We start from the raw sequence: 20,766 nt of genomic DNA on the forward strand, positions 1-20,766 counted from the left end.
GACACATGCACATGTGTATCTATTGCAGCACTATTCACAATAGCAAAGACTTGGAACCAAGCCAAATGCCCATCAATGATAGACTGCATAAAGAAAATGTGGCACATATACACCAAGGAATACTATGCAGCCATAAAAAATGAGTTCGTGTCCTTTTCAGGGATGTGAATAAAGCTGGAAGCTATCATTCATAGCACGCTAACACAGGAACAGAAAACCAAACACCACATGTTCTCCCTTGTAAGTGGGATTTCAACATGAGAACACATGGACACAGGGAGGGAAACATCACACACCAGGGCCTGCTGTGGGGTCAGGGCCAAGGGGAAGGAGAACATTAGGACAAATACCGAAAGCATGTGGGGCTTAAAACTTAGCTGATGGGTTGATAGGTGGAGCAAACCACCATGGCACATATATTCCTATGTAACAAACCTGCACATTCTTTATTGCATCCCAGAACTTGAAGTAAAATTTTAAAAAAGATATAATTGCTTAAAAGAGGAACCTGAATAATTTAAGGATCCGATTCGGTGAGGAAAATCAGTCTATTAGCAACCCAATCCCATGTACATTCCACAAGAAAAAACAACACAATGTGCCTTCCATGTCTAACGGAAGATTTAGCAAACAGGACAACTTTGAGCCCTAATTGCCTAATCCTCAGTGTCTCTGAACTTGCAATAGTCCTTGAAAACCCAGCCTAGAAATCTCCTTAACAGGCAATCTGCATGGCTACATCTAGTTTTAAAATTTTATGGTTTTTATAACCCATGATATACTCAAGGATTCTTGCCATTTTTATACCACATTTCAGTATAGCTGAGTACATAAATATGCGTACAATATAGTGTTCAGTACTGGCATTCATTGAAACTTAACAGATATCAGTGAGTTTGGTGATTCTTTCTAAAGCCATACTACAAGTCCTTGGACTGCCAGGATATAAGCCCTCAAAAATACCATGATAGCTCATTATAAAAGTAGATTTAGTGACTTCAATCCTAACCTTTGCCAGCCAGGTTCAGCTCCTTCTAACAGATAGTGTATGATTCCTTCCTAAAGTAACACTTATCCTGCTGCAAGGTCATCGAACCACCTGTGTCACCCATGCTGACTCACACTCCCTTCCTGAAGGGATTTCATTCATTGCACTAATTTCACACTCATTCACTCCTTTCTCAGAACAAACAAAAGAGAACTTGGCAGTCCCTGGTCACTCTGCCAAGCACCCCTCCCGCTGCTGAGTGTCTGCCCTTCTTAGAACTCACAGATCGCTGAAGTGTGTAACTCCAGTTACCATCTTGATGCAGAGACACTGACTCCTCACCTAATAAAGAGAATTTTTGAAAAACTGAGTGATTTTTCTCATTCCTATGAACAGTGCTTATTAAAGAAACCATACAAATTCAACATAGCTGTTTCAGTAAGTACTGTGGAAAGATATATCCAAATGCTAACTACACCTAAACATTAAGATATGTCCTGAGGCCGGGCGCGGTGGCTCACGCCTGTAATCCCAGTACTTTGGGAGGCCGAGGAGGGTGGATCACGAGGTCAAGAGATTGAGATCATCCTGGTCAACATGGTGAAACCCCATCTCTACTAAAAATACAAAAAAGCAGCTGGGCATGGTGGCACATGCCTGTAATCCTAGCTGCTCAGGAGGCTGAGGCAGGATAATTGCCTGAACCCAGGACGCGGAGGTTGCGGTGAGCCAAGATTGCGCCATTGCACTCCAGCCTGGGTAACAAGAGTGAAACTCCGTCTCAAAAAAAAAAAAAGATATGTCCCGAATATTTCTACTACTTCCATAACAGGAGGTTTTTTTTTTATGTTATTTTTCCACAACAGAGAAGGAGGCTTCAAAAAGATTAATTTCAAAGAAAACAATTATTTCTTAGAAGTGTAGGCAAATGCAGTCAATTTTTTCACTAATTTACACATGATACATTATTGCAAAGTAATGGTCTTACTTGAATTTAGGTAGAGCAATATTTTTCTTTTGCTGGGGTCACTTCTCAGGCAATCTCAACATTCTGGAGAGCAGTCTAGATGCAAAAATAAAAATAATAATAAGTCCTATGAGCATTCAAAATAAGCAATGAAATCTATACACTGAAACGTATCTACTTTATGGGGAAGACAAACTTGCTATTTACACTCATATCATACAGAGTTTTCCACACTTTCTTGTCAATTCCTAGGAATAGCTCAAATCTCTGTACATCATCCAGAGAGGAAATGAGGTAGTATTTTCCAAATGACTAATGTCACAAGATTAAGTTCTGTAGAACACACGTTGGGGGAATTGACTTTAAAAAAAGTGCAAGAGGATATTTGGTAATCTGCCCAAAATATCATCTGCCAGTAGATAGCACTTGGATCTAAATTTAGAATGAGACTCCAAGTTTATATTTGTGATACTATTTAAAAGCATTCATAGTGAGAAATAGTCTATTGATTTAATGCCAACAGATAATTATTTTTATGAGACTTAGCTATTAACTCAGTTTTATGGTGAGGGGGGGCCAGGCTGACCCCTTAAAACATACTGTAATTGAAGATTTGAGCAACTGATTGCTAATTCTAGAGGCTAGAGTGATGCTTCTGCCTTTGTAATTTAGTATTTAATGATCCCATTTATGTTACTTGGCCCCTCATGAACTCAACTGTAGTTTTGAAAATACCATACTATTTTAATAAAATGATAGACAGGTGATATGTCTATATTTAATAGAGCAGTGGTTATCAGAAGTCCCAGGGGCATGAGGCTGGCTGCATAAGAGTAACTTGTATAGCTTATTGAAAATATTAATATATTTCTGACTCAGGAGATGCAGTTCAATTCTGAATCTGAATCTGATTTACATAGATGCCTATTAATGTGCATTTTTAAGATGCTCCCTGAAAACCTGAACTACAGCTAAGTGGAGAACCCTTCACTAGAATAAAGTTTGTGAGATGTGCTAGGAATAATTCTTGGATGGTGTGATGGTTAATAGTATCAGCTTGATTGGATTGATGGTTGTGAAGTGCTGATCCTGGGTATGTCTGTGAGGGTGCTGCCAAAGGAGATTAACATTTGAGTCATTGGGCTGGGAAGGGCAGACCTACCCTTAATCTGGGTGGAAACAATCCAATCAGCTGCCAGTGATGCCAGAATATAAATCAGGCAGAAAACAATGGAAAGACTAGACTGGCTTAGCCTCCCAGCCTACGTCTTTCTCCCATGCTGGATGCTTCCTGCCCTTGAAACTCAAACTCCAAGTTCTTCAGCTTTGGGACTCGGACTGCCTTCCTTGCTCCTCAGTTTGCAGATAGCCTATTGTGGGACCTTGTGATTGTGTGAGTTAACACTACTTAAAAAATTCCCCTGTGTATATCTATATCTATATCCTCCTTTACATATATATATCCTCCTATATATATATATATATGTATATATATACATATATCTCCTATTAGTCCTGTCCCTCTAGAGAGCCCAGGCTAATACAGATGGCCCCCAGATTCTTGGCCTTGAAATGCCCCTTGGCTGTGAACTGGACTTATGGCAGTTGTGGATTTCACTTCTGTGGTGAGATTCTACAGGTGACAAAGGTGAAGGACTTTTGTAGCTGCCATCTCCCAAATCAGTCAATTTTGAGGTAATCAGTTTGAAGGAGACTATAGTGCGTGGCCAGACCTGATCCAATGGTAGTTCCTACAGAGGCTCAGAGGTTCAAGCTGGGACAGATCCTCCTGTGCCTTTGGAAGAGGGACGCTGCCCTGTGAAGATGGCTGCACACCCAAGTCCTCCAGGAGGCAGCCGTTAGGAACCCAGAGCAGCCCTTGGCCAGCCCACAGCAAGGAAGTGGGGATCTCAGTCCTAGAAACACAAAAAACAGATCCTGCCACCAACCTAAACAAGCTTGGTAGGATCCCTGAGTTCCAGATGAGAACAAGGCCTGGCTGACACCACTACTGTGAGGCTATGCATGGGGTCAATCCGGATACGTCATACCTGCACTTCTGACCAGGCAAACCGTGAGGAATCAAAGGAGTGCTATTTTAAACAACTAAGTTTCCTGCATATTTTTATGCAGCAATAGATAACAAATACATGAGATAGGTCTATGCCTCACTCTGTTATTACCATATCCCCACATATGCCATGCATGTGATTCCAGGTTTTTTATGAATTTATATGATAAAGAATTCAGAATTAGATATTGTGTCAAAACAATGTTAATTGCACTGGAATCACTATCATATCTTTAAGTTTTTCCATTATGTTACATGAAATAATTTTAGCCTAATCTGATTTCTTCCATTTATTTATTATTTTCTGCAGATGTATTTGATGGGTTTTTATTTATGAAATAATATATACATCAAGCCTCTTGAATAAAAAAAAATGTAATCTTGTTCCACAGGACCAATGATGAGGTGTGAAAGTAGGAACATTACTTAAAGAACAGCATGCTATCTTCACTGAGGCTGGCCCACTCCTGGTTTCTATAGCCACAGAAGTGAACGGACATTAGAACTAGAATACAGTGTCCAAAGCAATCACTCTTACAGCCCCAGGTACAAATACGAAGAGCAAAAAGGAAAGGAAGCTCAATGGTTAGATGAGTCTTCTGTTCCCATATCAACCACCCTCAATTCCACAATGGCCCATTTATTTTTACTTCACTATTAATTAATTTAGAGAGAGGGTCTCACTCTGTCATCCAGACTGGAGTACAGCGGTGCAACACTCAGTGTATAACTCACTGCAGCCTCTAACTCTCGGGCTCCATTGATCCTCCTGCCTCAACCTGCTGAGTAGCTGGGATTACAAGTGCAAGCCACCACACCCAGCTCCTAGCTGGGACCTCTGCCCAGGCTTTAATGTAACACCATGAAGGAAATGAAGAAACCAAATAAAAACTACAAACCAAAACACAGACAGTCCAAATAAGAGTTCAGCTAATGAAGTAAATAAAAACCTTAAATGGTAAAAACAATCATTGTATTACTTAACAAGAAAATAGAAGAAAGGAGGAATTTTAAGCTTCTATCCAACTGGAATATGTGAGGCAAATATGAAATCCCAGGGCTCTCGCCATGTTGTCCTTCCCAGTTCTCAGCTCCCTAAGAGTGGGCCATCTTCTCTCTGCCTTAGTAAGTCTTTAAATGTTTTTCTCTATCTGGTGTCCAAGATATTAAGTTGCATTTAAGTCAGAGGAAGAGGCAGAACAGCTTCTACTCCAGTTTTCTCAGAAGCAGAAATCGGACTTCATTTTTGACTTAGAAATTTAACTGGAAAATTTAAGTGTGAAATTTAAGAGTATACACGTGAGTTTTAAAAATACATTCTTGATGTCAGTTATTCAGAGTGACTTTTAATATGGATACATCCATAGAATCTGTGTGCCCTATGATGTCTTTTAATAAAATAAATTATTATTCAATGAAATTATTCATTGAAATTATTATTCAATGAAAACCCTGAAACACAAATATCACTGAGGAACACAAATATCACTGAGGAACACAAATTCAACCATAAATGACAAAGATGGAAAAGTTACAGAAAGAAAATAAAATCAATAAAATAAGTGTTTTAAAACACTCCTCATCTATATAAAAATGTGAAACAATCACTCTGCCTGGCATATTATTTAATAGTTAAATATCTTGGTTGTGATAGAAGTTTCACAAAAATATACATATGATAAAATGACATAAACACATAGGAGTACACGTGTAACCGAATAACTCTGTGGGTTGTATCAAGGTCAATTTCCTGCTTTTCAGAATCAGGTGCTGTAGTTATGCAAGATGTTAAATTTGGGTGAAGCTGGGTGAAGGGTACACAGGCTCTCCCTCCACATTTCTTTGCAACTTCCTAAAAATTATAACTAATTAAAATCTTAAAAGTTTCTTAAAAAGTAAAAGAAATATTAAATATGCAATTCAAATAGTGTTATCTCTCTCTCTTTTTTTTTTTTTTTTTTTTTTTTTTTTTTTTTTTTTTTTTTTTTTTTTTTTTTTTTTTTTTTTTTTTTTTTTTTTTTTTTTGAGATGGAGTTTGGCTCTTGTTACCCAGGCTGGAGTGCAATGGCATGGTCTCGGCTCACTGCAACCTCTGCCTTCCGAGTAGCTGGGACTAAAGGCTTGCGTCACTATGTCCAGCTAATTTTTTTGTATTTTTAGTAGAGACGGGGTTTCACCATGTTGACCAGGATGGTCTCGATCTCTTGACCCGCCTTGGCCTCTGAAAATGCTGGGATTATAGGTGTGAGACACTGCACCCAGCCAATAGTGTTATCTTTTAAAGGTAAATAAAATGGAACACAAGAGTAGCAACAACCATGTGTACTATAATTATCATTCTCCACCTTTTTTTTTTTTTTGGAAACAAAGCCTGGCTCTGCTGCCCAGGCTGGAGTGCAGTGGTGCGATCTTGGCTTGCTGCAATCTCTGCCTCCTGGGTTCAAGTGATTCTCCTGCCTCAGCCTCCTGAGTAGGTGGGACTACAGGCATGTGCCACCAAGCCCAGATATTTTTTGTATTTTTAGTAGCGATGGGGTTTCACCATGTTGGCCAGGATGGTCTTGATCTCTTGACCTCGTGATCTGCCTGACTCAGCCTCCCAAAGTGCTGGGATTACAGGAGTGAGCCACCGCACCCGGACATGCTCTACTTCTTACATTAGGTAATATATTCACAGATTCTTATGATATTAATATGTTTTATTTAAAAATATATATGTGTATATACATATGTATATGTATACACACACATGCATATACATATATACACACAGATGTGTTAAGGTTTTGTCTATGTCAACTATTACACTAATATAAGTAAAACAAGAAAAAAAAGGCATCTTATACTTTACACTCTGTGTGTGCATATCTTCAGATAGGAGGTCCATATTTTCTTTCCTTTACTGTTAGAGAAAAAAACAAATTGTTCCTTAATGGTAATAATATAAGGAATGGAATGACTTGGTCTTAATAGTAAATCTACAATTTTGTGGTCTTATTAATACTTGATTATCTTTATGTTGACAATGTAAAGTGGTTTGTATTTGCATAAAGTATGTAATAATATAATTAATAGTTGGGAATGATAATTTTTCACAAATATGATCTTTCCTGAAGATGTGTAGATTTTTGACAAAATAGGGAAATATTAAACAATTAAACATTTTAGAAAAATGTTGCTAAGTGATTTAACTTGCTTAAGTTTTATTACAGAAATTAAAGAAATTATAATTAAATTACATTTTTACATTTCAATAAGAGAAATAAGCACAAGAAGTAGCCAAATAACATCAAATTACAAGTTAAAATTGAGATTTCTTCATTAAATAATCATGTATTTTATAATAACACTTATCTAAGGTAATTTTTAAGTTATTAGATAAAATCATAATGATATGCAAATAATTAATGAGATTCTAAACGCTCTCAAATTAAAATAATACTTGAGTGAAACTAATTTCTTTCTTTCCTTCCTTCTTTCTCCCTTCCTCCTTCCTTCCTTTCTTCTTTCCTTCCTACCTTCCTTCTTTTCTTTTCTTTTCTTTAATTTTTCTTTCTTTTTTGGCTTGCAAAGTTTCTCAGGCTGGAGTGCAGTGGTGTCATCACGGCTCACTGCAAACTTGACCTGCCAGGTTGAGGAGATCCTCACCTCAGCTTCCTAAATAGCTGGGACTAGAGGTGCATGCCACTATGTCTGGCCAATTTTTGTATTTTTTTGCAGAGACGAGGCTGTGTCCTGTTGTTCAGGCTGGTCTCAAACTCGTGGGCTCAAGCAATCTGCCTGCCGAGGCCTCACAAAGTGCTAGGATTATAAACATGAGCCACCATGCCTGGCCAAATATACTTTCTTATCAGAACTATTTTACATATAATCACTGTCCAGAGAGGTCAACATGATTTGAAGGAATGTGATATGAAAGGTTTTACATATACAAGATTCAATACCTGAGTAACACATAGGAAAAGATGATTTAGAAACAGACTGTTTTGCTTACCTAATTTCAAATGTAGTTTTATTTGGCATACTGGATGACTTTTAAGTTACAAAGTGGCTTTAAGTTCAACTATCAATGCCCAGTGGTTATATGACAAGTGTATGTATAGACATATATCTTGGTATTTTTAGGAAAGACTGAGGTTTTCCAATCCTGGGTTTCTCTTATGATCTAAAAATTATTATTGTAAATCACTGAAAAAGGAACATAAAAATGACATGACCATAATGGAAGCAATTTCCAACCAGAATGCAGTAGATGAGTATCCCTGGCTGGAGATGAAAACTACCCTATAAATTTAATTGCTTCACTTAGTTAAATTAAGCAAGATTAAGTCAATTGTACTCTTTCCAGATATGAAAACTATCTGGAGCTGAGTACAAGGATGAACAAATTCAACAGCAAACATCAGTATACAGGACAAAAAATAGTTTTTGGATACATTTTGACATTTTCCTGATTTTTGCTTGAATAAATCACTATCGGCAAAAATGATTTCTGTGCCTCCATACATCAGTTTGCTAAAGCATCATCCCTGTCACTGACTGCACTGTGATATAGAAAATTAATCTTTCCTCCACTCGGACAACTTGCTAGAGCAAGGCGAATGAGAATCCTTGGCTGGGGATGGAGACTAAACTTTATGTTAAACTTTAAGTTAAATCAACCATGATTTCAGTCAGATTGTCTGACAGAGCTTTAAATGAATAAGTACCAGTAAACAAGGTTTGCCATGTCATCCACTGTTCATGCTTGTCAATGGAGAATTGTGAGTTCTCTAGAGAAAAGCAATCCCCTTTTAGAATTTGATACTGGAACAGAATGTGTTCATAAGCAAAGTTCTTTGTAGCTGTGCATGCTGTACCAGCCATGGCAAAGTATCTGAATAGCAGCAGAATAATGTTCTGTTCTCCTTAACCACTTCAGACAAGCATTGTGAAAAAATCAGCTTTCTGTTCATTTTTACTGCTGACCATAGATTAAGCATATTCAACAAGCCCATGATGATAGATAGAAAAAAAAAATCTGTGTCTTTCCATCAAGGTCTTTGAGATCAATAGGAACACTAAAATGGAAGATAGACAAGAGGAAAACACAAACACAAGCAGTAGATGAAACCCATAGATTTCAGTCTGTCAGTTTGATAATTTGCAGGGCTAAAGGCGACAGTTGTGAAGATGTAGTTATCTTGAAAAGGTCGGATCCAACATTAAGTGATATTGCTGAATTCGTAAACTTGTCATTTTGCATTTAGAATTTTAAACCACAATCTAAATGATCTTCTATTATAAAAACAAATTAATTTATTGAAAAAATTATGAATAAAAATTTGTAATACTTTGTGTGTAAGAAACTTGCAATTCTAACTGGAAGACCTAAATTTCAGGAAAAAAAAAATGTATTTTGGAATACTCAGCAGCAACAGTAAAACGGACACAGAGGAGTCATCCTCTAATCAATAATTTAGTAGATATTTGTCAAAATTTAAAACTAGAGAAAATGATACTTAGTTTCTGTGGATGAAATGAGTCAGTCTCACCAAAGGGCGATGGAATAACTGGCTGAGTTGAGGTGAGTTGCTGTCTTCCCAGTTGGTACAATTGAGAGTTGAGAGAGCAGAAAGGGCCTCCCTGGAGAGTTAAGGAGAGTTAAGCTCACTCTGAAGAGTGAACTGGGACCTAGCCAGTTGTGTATGGAGGCAGGTAGTTAGCAACTCTGTGAGAGGGACTGGACCCATGAGTCTTGGACGCAGCCACATGACACTGTATGGCATCCCCTTCTGTTTGCCCTGAGCCCTTAGAAAGGCTTCCTAAGTATTTCATGGTGATCTCAGCTGTGCCTTGCTGTAAAATATGCGAGAAAATTTCTGGGTCCAAGTTCCCATGAGGCAGTAAGAGGAGCATGCTCTGAAGCTGGGATACCCAGGGCGTGTTTCCCTCCAGGAACAGCAGTGGGGGCAGACCGCAGGGGCAGACCACATCATGCATAATCACCAGGAGTGGCCAGGGTGATGTCAATCAGGACAGAAGGATTCTGCTTCACTTATGTGATGTAAATACCCCTTCCTACCCCGATGTCCTAGATTGGATAGTGCCTCAGTGGGAGATCCAGTGGGCTGAGGAAGGGAAACCTGGAGGAGAATGAAGACCTGCTAGGGACTGGTGCTTCCTCATAGCCAGAGGGCTGCAGGGTTTACTCTGGGCAGCCTCACTCTCCCAATGGCTTTGTGACACTATTTTCCTGCTCACAGGTTATTCACAGAGCTTCCCTGACAGAAACAAGGGTGACTAATTCTACGACTTATTTCTCTCAATTCCTTACTTTGTCCTCCCAGACAAGTGGCAGTCAAGTCAACCTATCTACCCTCCCTGCCTGTCACTGTACAACTCGATTCAACCACAAACCACACAGCGTTTCTTCTCCCCCTTGCTCTGCCTCTTCTCCTTCTCTTTCCCTAAATATCATTACCCTCTCTTTCATTCTTATAAAAGCAGTTTAGCCCAGATTGTGAGGGATTTTGAATGCTTGTCTAAGATTATATGCTTTATGAATGCAAAATAGGAAATGAATTGTGGTTTTTTCTTTTAAGACAATTATCTCTTAACCTAATTTATGGTCTTTCTTTTAGCTCCTTAAATATTGCTGCTACCCAGGATGTTTTGATTCTGTTTTTCTTTGTTTGTTTTTCTGTTTATTTGTTTGTTTGTTTTCTTATTCTTCCATACCATTCTTGTGGGAACTGTCTCCTCACTAGACTAGGGCTTTTAAATCTATACCTACCTCATGCACTCAAGGGCCATTCACTGATTCTATCTCTAGGCCACAGATTTTTCTGAACTGCAGATACACATACACAACACAGAACACATACACAACACACTACCAGCTCCTTTTGGAAAGATCCTAGAATCAGCACATTGACACTGGAATTTAGCCTTTCCCCACAAAAATGTGCCTGTCTTTCCACATAATACATCACTTGTATCATTACAACCCCCATGCCCCAAGCCATGAAACTGAACTTCATATTTGATTTCTTCCTTCACTTTGGCCCTATACAGTCTATGGGTCAAGTTCTACTAAAATCTCCAAAGAATTTTTCAACCGTGTACTTCCCTTAAGTCTTCCTTGCATTGATTTCCATAATCATGAAATATTCATAATATAATGTTCCATATAAAATTCCTGATTTGTTCTATGAGTGCTGCTGAAGTCATCTTCTTGAAACATAAACTTTCAACTTATATGATCATGTGACCCTTCAACAGTAAGTTCTTTCATGGATCATCATCATCTTCAGGACACAATCAGTATCATTTAGAATAATGTTCACTGTCCTTAATGATCTATCGATAAGCCTTGACATTACAATCCCATTTTCTCAATTTTACTACTCTGAAGTCATTGCCATTCTGTAAATATGGAATCATCTCTTTGCAGCAGTGGTTCCTCTCATTGGTGGCTGTGTCTGCCTGAAGTCCCCTTTCCCCATACTTCTCAGACTTCTGTCCTTCTGCCAGGAGGTTTGTGTCCAGTTGTTTTCAAAATTCCTCCAGAAAGTATTCCCTCCAGTCTATGCTCTGTGCCAAGATTTGTGTGCCCAAAAAAGTCCTGCAGCTATTCTGTGCTTCTGTAAGAGCCCTTTGAGTATCAGATAAGCTGATATAAGCATGAGTATGACTTCAGGTTCAAAATGCACAAGATACATTATAAGGCAATAATTAGTTATGCAAAGTGTTTCTCAGGGAGATTTCAGAAATATATTATTATTCAGAGAGATCACAAATCACACACCTTGTTATTCAGGGAGATTTACTAATACACTATGTTATTTTATTTGCATTTAATTCACCATGAACTGTAAATCTTAAAAGCCATCCTAGTTGTGGTATAAAATCAAAATACAAAAAGCAAAAGCATATCTATGCTTCTAAGTCATGAGGACTAATCTTGAGAAACCTATATTACCCTTTAAGAAAACTAAGAGGTTTTCTTCTTGAAAAGTGGTAATTGTTTCAAAGCAATAGCATTTTCCCTTTGAAATCATCTCAAAAGTCAACAAAAGTTACCATTAGAATAGATATTGTTTGTATCATTCCTTTAACACAAAAATTTCAGATATTATTGAAAGTCAATTTGCTGTAACAACGTTTATGTGTCAGAAATTGAATTCAATTCCATAAGGCTCCAGGTGAGTATTATCTAGAGATAGTTCTTCCAACCCTAAAGATTAGTAAATTTTTCTCAAAAGATGAGACACAAACTGCATAGGAAATTAAGTGCAATGCCCAAGAGCATGTCTTCCTTTTATTAGAAAAACCAACAAACACAATGCTTAGTATGTTGTCCTGCATAAATATCAAACATGCAGAGTTTGCTACTGTTTTCTTGTTCTGAATTAAAATTGCTCCCAGTTGATTTCTCATTTTAAGTCTACCAGGTAAGGGCCCAACTTAGGTAATTGGTCATATTTTTCAGTAAGAGAGGAAGCTGGAGGTGGATTCTGAAGAACTTGGTTTAATTTCTTCATCAACTTTGCTGGTAGTACTCCAGAACAAGATAATTACAATTTTTGGACTGTGATTCCCTCTCATATATAATGGAACCTGTCAGACAAATGGGACCAAATGAATGAGGGTAGAACGAGAGGATGCCTGTGAACACGCCATAGAGCACTAAGCTGAGCTACTGAATAAAATTGCAGAGAGACTCAAATATTAAAGTGCACGCATATGGCTTTTAGTTTCATTGAAGCTTCAAAACAGTCACTGCTATTTTATTTTATTTTTTAAATACATTTCAAATAGTGAAAATATTCTCTATGTAAACATGAGAAAATAGTAAAGACTTGCATTTTATTTTTTCCATTGACTAAAATCTCACTGAGATTAGAGAAACACAAATTAATAGTTACAAAGATCAGGAAAAGACACAACATTGTTTTGGAAGTTTAAAATCAGATGGGTGATGAGTAACTTGCTTAGAAGGCTAATCCTTAACCCTGTCCTAAGCCAGTAGTAGGCAAAGAATAGGAGTAAGAAAATTTAAATTGTAGAATTTTGGTAAAACTAGGAAATGTAAAAGCTAAATGTCTGAAAGTGTTGCCTCAAGTGGACAGAAAATAAGACTGGTTTATAGGCTACCTAAAGAGTTCAGTAACAAACTCATAGACCATAATTGCAACAAACTACAAGTGAAAAAAGGAGTATTTAAAATAGTCAGAAACCTTCTAAAAGTCAATAAAGAAAAATGTCAAGTAACCCATTATAAAAATGGACCCAAGACAGGAGCAAGCATTTTAGAAAAGAAAAAACCCAAATGGCCAATCATCATCAAAAAACACTCAATGCCCACTAGGGAGAGGCACATTCCATTCACAACATAACATTATTCAACTATCAAATTAGAAATAAACGCAGACAATAAATGCTTGTGACTAAGAGGAACAACTAGTTTGTAAACTCTAGTAGGAACATAAATTGGAAAATAATTGTGGAAAATAGTCTAGTTAAAGGTGTCCATATCCAATGTCTCACCAGATATATACCCTTGAAAAACAAAAGTCAGCTGGGCGTGGTGCGTCATGCCTATAATCCCAGCACTTTGGGAGGCCGAGGTAGGTGGATCATGAGGTCAAGAGATCGAGACCATCCTGGTGAACATGGTGAAACCCTGTCTCTACTAAAAATACAAAAATTAGCTGGGCATGGTAGTGCATGCCAGTAGTCCCAGCTACTTGGGATGCTGAGGCGGGAGTATTGCTTGAACCCAGGAGGCAGGGGTTGTGGTGAGCCGAGATCACGCCATTGCACTCCAGCCTGGGTAACAAGAGTGAAACTCCATCTGAAAAACAAAACAAAACAAAACAAAAAACAAACAAAAAAAGAAAAACCTCTTACACTCTTACACATGTACACAAAGCTATGACAGAATGTCTTTTCACTGAAGCATCTTTATCATAGCAAAAAATTGGATCAATGAAAAGTTATACTGATGTAATAAAGAATAGAGAAACAAATTATGCAATATTACTGCAATGGAAGGCTGATTACAGCAGAGGAAAAGAATGAACTCCAGCTATATAAATCAACATGGAAAACTAGGAAAATGTCTGTAGGTATTCAATAACTGCATAGTTGAAAATTAACAGCCTTTGACTCCCTATCTTGCATTTAAAATTTTTTAATTAAATTGAATTTCATACTATTACTGTGTTATTCTAAATAGAAATACTGTTTGTGCTGAATGATCACAGATGTAGCATCCACTGTGTATTGTCAACTCTGGGGACTCTGTCCAGTGCTCTCTGACGGCCATCTTCAGGACCACTTCCTCCACTTAAAAAGGTTTGAGAATCCACCAAAGAGCCTACTTTGTACATGGGTACAATCTGGTTTTTATTTCCTAAGAGACATGTTAAAAATAAGACTACATATGTGAGAGATGAATAGACTTCATATAAATTCAAGAATTTTCTAAAATTCCAGCCATGTGATATTAAAATATCAAGCAAGTCTTGTATATCATGGGTCTACCAGAATCTTATTCTGATAATGAGACAAGAACCCTTTACTGCTTAATAGAAGAAATGACCCAAAAGTGCCCACCGTGATGTCCAAATGGACCAGGTCTCCCAGTTAAGATGATCTTAGAATTTGCCACCCAAAAATGGTTACTTGTGAGAGTGATAGAAAGGGGTATTAATAATCTGCCGGGACAATAGACATAAGCCAGGAATGCTCTGGAGAAAAGAAAATATACATCTAACTTACACAGAACTAACAACCACTTTTTGTTTTTGTCTGTCAGTAAGCATTTCTTTAGAAATTTTTGAAAAAGTTGTCCTTTGTCTAGCTTTGCTAACTACTTCTATAACAATTTTGATTCTCTGGATTTGTTTATTTTCATTTATATGAATGTGCAAGACAGGAAAGTTCTCAGTGCTGTAAACAAAGCACCAGTAGCAATCTCAAGAAGGTGTAAATTGTTTTGTTTTCTTGTCTGAATTCTTGAATTTTACCTCCCTTTTTATGATTTATAATGGAAAGTCCTAAATATTACATTCTTTTAGCATCAGATAACACCCTATCTACAAGCTCTGGGAAATTCTACAATTTAAAATTTTCTTAAAAGCTCTTGCTGCCCTAACATTTAACCTCCTTCCTTTTTTGGTAAGAAAATAATAATGATTCAAAAGATAAGTTTTTAATTTTGTGTCTGTTAAATGGTATGTATTTTGTGAATACTGATATGTATTTTTATATTCAGATTTATGTTATATAACTATGATTAAATATACATTTTATTGGGGAATAATTTAGACAAAATAAAATACTCGTATATGAAGGACACAGTTTGATGAATTTTAGCTTTGTAACCACTTCTCTGATTAAGATATAGAACTCAGGTACAGTCACTATTCTGATTTTCATCATCATAGTTTAATTTATCTAGAAAGCAAACAAAGGAATTATTACTGGAGCTATAAATCTAAATATCTACATACAAACATATAGATGAATCCATACATCCATAGATATCAATATCTATTTTTGTCTAGTCTGCTTTGTTTTAGATTCAGCTCTGTTTTTGAACCTATCAGTATTCCATTCTTTGTATTGCTGAGTAGCAATCATTGCATAAACATAAAACCATTTGCTTATCTATTCATTTTATCATGAGAATTTTGTGCAGTATTAATCTTCATATAAAAAATTGCTATGAACATCATATGAATCAATGAACATTTTATTTTATTCCTCTTGGAAATGGAAGTGTTATACCATTTTACCCTTCACACAGTGCTGTGAGTTCAGTTGCTCAACGTCCTTGACAACACTTGGTATTGCCCGTCTTTCTCCTTTTAGTCATTCTAGTAGGTGTGATGTGGTAGCCCAAGATGTTTTAATTTTCACTTATTTGATTAATAATTATGTTAGTGCCTTTTCATGTGCTTACTCACAATTTGTACATCATCTTTAGTGGCATGCCTGGAGGGCTTGATCAGAACACTTGCCCATTTTTAATGGGCTGATTTGTCTTTTTAGCAATGACTTTTATTATTCTTGATACATCTTGTCCATGAGCAGAACTAGGAAATACATGTTTGTATCCTAACGTGCATTTTTAAGTTCTATATTAAACTATATACAGTAATACATATGTAACTATATATACATATATCTATACATGATATATATCAAACACATATTGATCAGTGCATATATTGATTTTTTATTTTGAAGTAATCCTACATTTCTGGGCTCAATCTATGTGGTCAAGATGTGTTATACTTTCATGTATTGTTGAATGAGATCTGACAATATTTCATAAAAAAATTTAGCATTCATGCTCATAACTGTTATAGGCCCATAATTTTAATACATTTTCATTCTGCTATAGCACTTGTCAAATGTTGGATTCATGGCTATACTGACTTCATACAGCAAATTGGGAATGTTTCCTCTTTCTGTATTTTGTGAAAGAGTTTGTGTAAGTTTTGTATAATTGCTTACTTGGTTTTTTTCCATAGACTGGATTAATAAAGCCAACTGTACCTGGGGGTGTTTTGTGTACAGGAGCAAAGGATGAGATCTTAAGCCTCAATTTTATTTACTTAAACAAAGTAAGGGTATTCAGATTTTCTCTTCTTGTATTAGTCTTAGCAGACTCTATTTTTCAATAAAGGTTTTCATCTCATTTCATTTGCCATTTTTTTCTTTACTTAATACAGGTAATACATTTTTTTCTTTTTACACTTCTATATCTTTATTAATTCATAGTGATGATCTGACAAGTTGTGCTTTTTCTTTTTGTTTCTTTTACTATTCTAACTAGAGATTTATTTGTTTTATTCATCATTTCAAACAACCAACATTTGTATTTATCTCTATCTTATGTTTATTTTCTGTTCTCGTCTTTACTATTTGTTTTCTTCAATTTACCTTGAATTACATTAGCTATTTCTTCAGATGGCCTTATAGAGTGAAATATATTTGTATCATAAACTTTTTCTTCTTTCTAATATAAAATAAGGCTATACATTTCCCTCTAAGCTTAATTTTATAAATATTATTATCTTTAAGTTAACTATAGTTTCTAATTCATTTTGTAGTTTCTTGTGTATAGCTTAATTTACAAATATTTGGGAATTTCTAAACATTATAGCATATTTCGTGTCTTATTTAATTCTGTAGTGTTATAACTTAAATGTTTTGTCTGGCCAAAGGTCAAAAATACTTTCTTCTGTGGTTTTTTTTTTTTTTTCCTATAACTGTTGTGGTTTTAAGTTTTACATTAGTTCTCTAATACACTTTTAGCTAATTTTTGAATTGTTGATTGAGATTCATTTTGTTTACTGTGGATATCAAATTGTTCTGCTATGAACTGCTTTTAGTTAATCCTTTTCTCAATGAATTGCCTTTGCAACTTAGGTGAAAACCAGTTGGCCATGTGAATCTGGGTCTAATTTTGTAGTTTTTATCCTTTTCCTATGATCCTTCTGTGTTATTTTTACAACAGGACCATACTGCCTGTAATCAAGGCAGTCTTATTTTAAGCTTTGAAATGCAGCAGTACCACAACTTTGTTTCAAACACGATGGCACATTGGTCTCTATTAATTCATCTCAAGTAAGAGAAAAATCTAATTCTTCCACAGAACATTTTAAAATTATTTCAATTGACTTTTTACTTTGAAATAATTTCATAACTAGAAAAAAGTTATAAGGATAGTACACAGAATCACTCTATAGCCTACACCCACTTTTTTCTAAGTGTAACATATTATATAACGTTGCCACATTGCCATGAACTGAACTGTAGGTTTTATATTCAGACTTTACCTTTTTTCCGCCGTCTTGTTTCACTCCAAGATCTCACCCAGGAGAGCACATTGCATTTAGTCATCATGCTTTCTGGGTCTCTTCCAATCGATGGCATTTTTTTCAGGTGTTCCTATTTTTTATGACCTTGATAGTTGTGATCAGTATAGGTCAGGTAATTTATAGAAGGTCTCAATTTTGGCTAGTCTAATGCTTCCTCATGATTAGGCTATTTTTATAGATTTTTGTAAGGAATACCACAGAGGTGAACATCCTTCTTATTTCATTATTTGAGGAAGGACATGACTTATTTCTGGTGACATATACCTTGCTCACTGGTTACAGTGCCGTGTGCTGGGTTTCTCTATTCTAAAGTTACTATTTCTCACTTTATGTAGTTTATTTTTAAAAGTGAGTCTCTAAGTCCAACCTACACTCAAGAGTAGGGATACTAAGCTCCACTTCTTGAAAGGAGATATATCAACATCTATTATTTGGAATTCCTCTGCAAGGAAGACTCCCCTGTGCCATATATTTATATTCTTAATCATTTTTATACCAGTATGAATAGTATTCATGTATATTTATTTTATATTTTATATTTAACATAGTATATATGTGTATGTATATACACATACTATATATGTAGGATATATATACACACACACACACTACGTTATATATATTCTTTTTTTTTTTTTAAAGACAAAGTCTTACTCTTGCCCAGGCTGTAATGCAGTGATGCAGTCACAGCTCACTGTACCTTTGAAGTGGGCTCAAGTGATCCTTCCACCTCAGCTTCCTGAGCAGCTGGGACCACAGTTGTGTCCCACTTTGCCTAGCTAATTAAAAAAAATTTTTTTTTTGTAGAGCCAGAGTCTCCCTATGTGGTACAAGCTGGTCTTGAACTCCTGGACTCAAGCAATGCTCCTCCCACCCCAGCCTCCCAAAGTGCTGAGATTGTAGCCGTGAGCCACCACCTGAAGCCAGAGGCTGTTTTCAACATATCATTATTCTCATTTGGTCAGGATAAGACTGAAGGGAGGGGTAGAAAGCTCAGGTAGAGAGTTTCAAAGGCATCATGGTAACAGGGAGCAACACGATCACACCCCACACTGAGGAACCACCAAGACTCAAGTGTGCATTCTCATTGTAGGAAGTCTTCTGCTAACTTGTTGAATTCATCTGCAAAACGCAAATGCAGGTTGTGTTTGCCTTCTGGCATCCAATGCAGCCGTGAGCCTTTCACGTGTTCATGAATGAAGTCAGCATGAAACCTCGGGACCAGAGGATCCTTCTCGCCATGCACAATCAAGGTGGGGCACTGGACCTGGGGCAGCAGGTGCCGGCAGATGTTACCATCTGGGAGAAGTTTAAACTGGCTTATGCCATCCACCCACTTTTCACAGGTTCTGGCAAAGTAGTCATACCCATAGAGGGCTTCTAGAGGCTTTCTTGTTCTCTCACTCCATTTAGAAACATCTCGGATGCCCTCGTAAATCATGCTGTCTTCATCAGTGACGTAGGCGTTGGCGCCCCAGATCACCATCTTGTGGATGTAAGATGGATATTTTGCAGCAGCAATGAGTGCGGTTATGCCCCCATCACTCCACCCCAGCAGAGAAACCTTCTTAAACTTCAACGCCTTCATCAAATCAACAGCATCTTTTGCATCCCTTTCAAAAAAGTCTACTGGGAAATCGCGATCTGGAGGCTTGGAATGTCCATAGCCTCGAGGATCCCAGGCGACCACTGTAAAGAGCTTCTTATTGAGGTTTTTGAGCTGAGGTCCAAAATCAGTCTCTCCACTTCCCAACATCCCAGGAAGTAGCAGGACTGCGTGATCTCCCTCTCCAGTCTGCTGATAATGCAGATGAACGCCATTCACAGCCACTTTGGCGCAGGTTATAGAGGTGCCGAACGCGGCCGTGGGTCCGGCCTGTGAGACAAGGATACCGGGCTTCAGCGCCGAGAGCAGCATCCGCAGCCGCAGCAGCAACCGCAGCACGCCTGGGCGGCCCAGCACAGACGCCATAGTCCCGTTATATATATTCTTGCACAAATTGTACAAACTTTGGCTATCATGAGTTCTTTCAGATGGGTCTCATGTCCTTTTTATATAACCTTATCTTCATTTAACTTCTAATTTTGCTACTATTCTACTTTCTAGCACTATAATATGCATTATGCTTATCTTCTATTTTCCATGCCTCGAGTAGGGAATTAGCTATTTTTCCAGAAAATCCTGGTCCATTTCATTGGAGAGTAATATTTAGAAATGGAGGCACAGCACACGCAGTGTGTTTGTGGTTACTGGAATTACAGTGCTTCTAGGCGCTGTGCATGTGCAGAGCTAGGGAGTACATGCACATTATCTTAATACTCATGAGCATACAGTCTCTGTATCTGTCTGTATTTGTTATTAAATTACACAAGTTCATAATATCACCAGTTGTAATATAGAACCATGAGTTTCAAAGTCAATCCCCACCAACCCTGCCTTCTTCCTCTGACAGAGAAAATCCTGAATCAACTTGGTTAAGGTCGAATCTGCCAGGTTTATCTATTCCAAAGTCACTCTTTAGAGCAACCCATTACCTACATTTTATTATCTATGTGTCAAACTCTAGTGTATTTGTAAAGTGGTTTCAATATTTCTAATCTGAATCTCTTTAAAAAACAAATTTCCCAAATAAGGTACAGTGATTAACTGTAATTCTTTTGTCTTTAGCCTACATTACAGTTTCCAGTCAAAACCATCCTTTTACTGATGTTTCTCAAGTTAGCTCTGATTTTTCACTCACCATATTCCTAAAGTTTGTTATACATTTATAATACAGTTTGATCCATTTTTCAGTCTGCATTGCATTCTGACATCCCCTGACATCCTGGTTTATCTTTTTTTTAATTGATACGTTTTCAA

The 20,766-nt window shown here is 37.0% G+C and overlaps 1 protein-coding gene across 1 annotated transcript; it reads right to left on the bottom strand.

Moving 5' to 3' along the window:
- Positions 1-18,536: 18,536 nt before the first annotated feature.
- LOC108298723 (valacyclovir hydrolase-like) lies at positions 18,537-19,882 on the bottom strand. The gene has a single exon (XM_037735876.1). The coding sequence runs from the start codon at positions 19,876-19,878 to the stop codon at positions 18,991-18,993; it is 888 nt and encodes a 295-aa protein (XP_037591804.1). The 5' UTR covers positions 19,879-19,882; the 3' UTR covers positions 18,537-18,990.
- Between the last annotated feature and the right edge of the window lie 884 nt (positions 19,883-20,766).

Source organism: Cebus imitator, unplaced genomic scaffold (genome assembly GCF_001604975.1).
Source record: "Cebus imitator isolate Cc_AM_T3 unplaced genomic scaffold, Cebus_imitator-1.0 Scaffold1059, whole genome shotgun sequence".
NCBI classification, from domain to species: Eukaryota; Metazoa; Chordata; class Mammalia; order Primates; family Cebidae; genus Cebus; species Cebus imitator.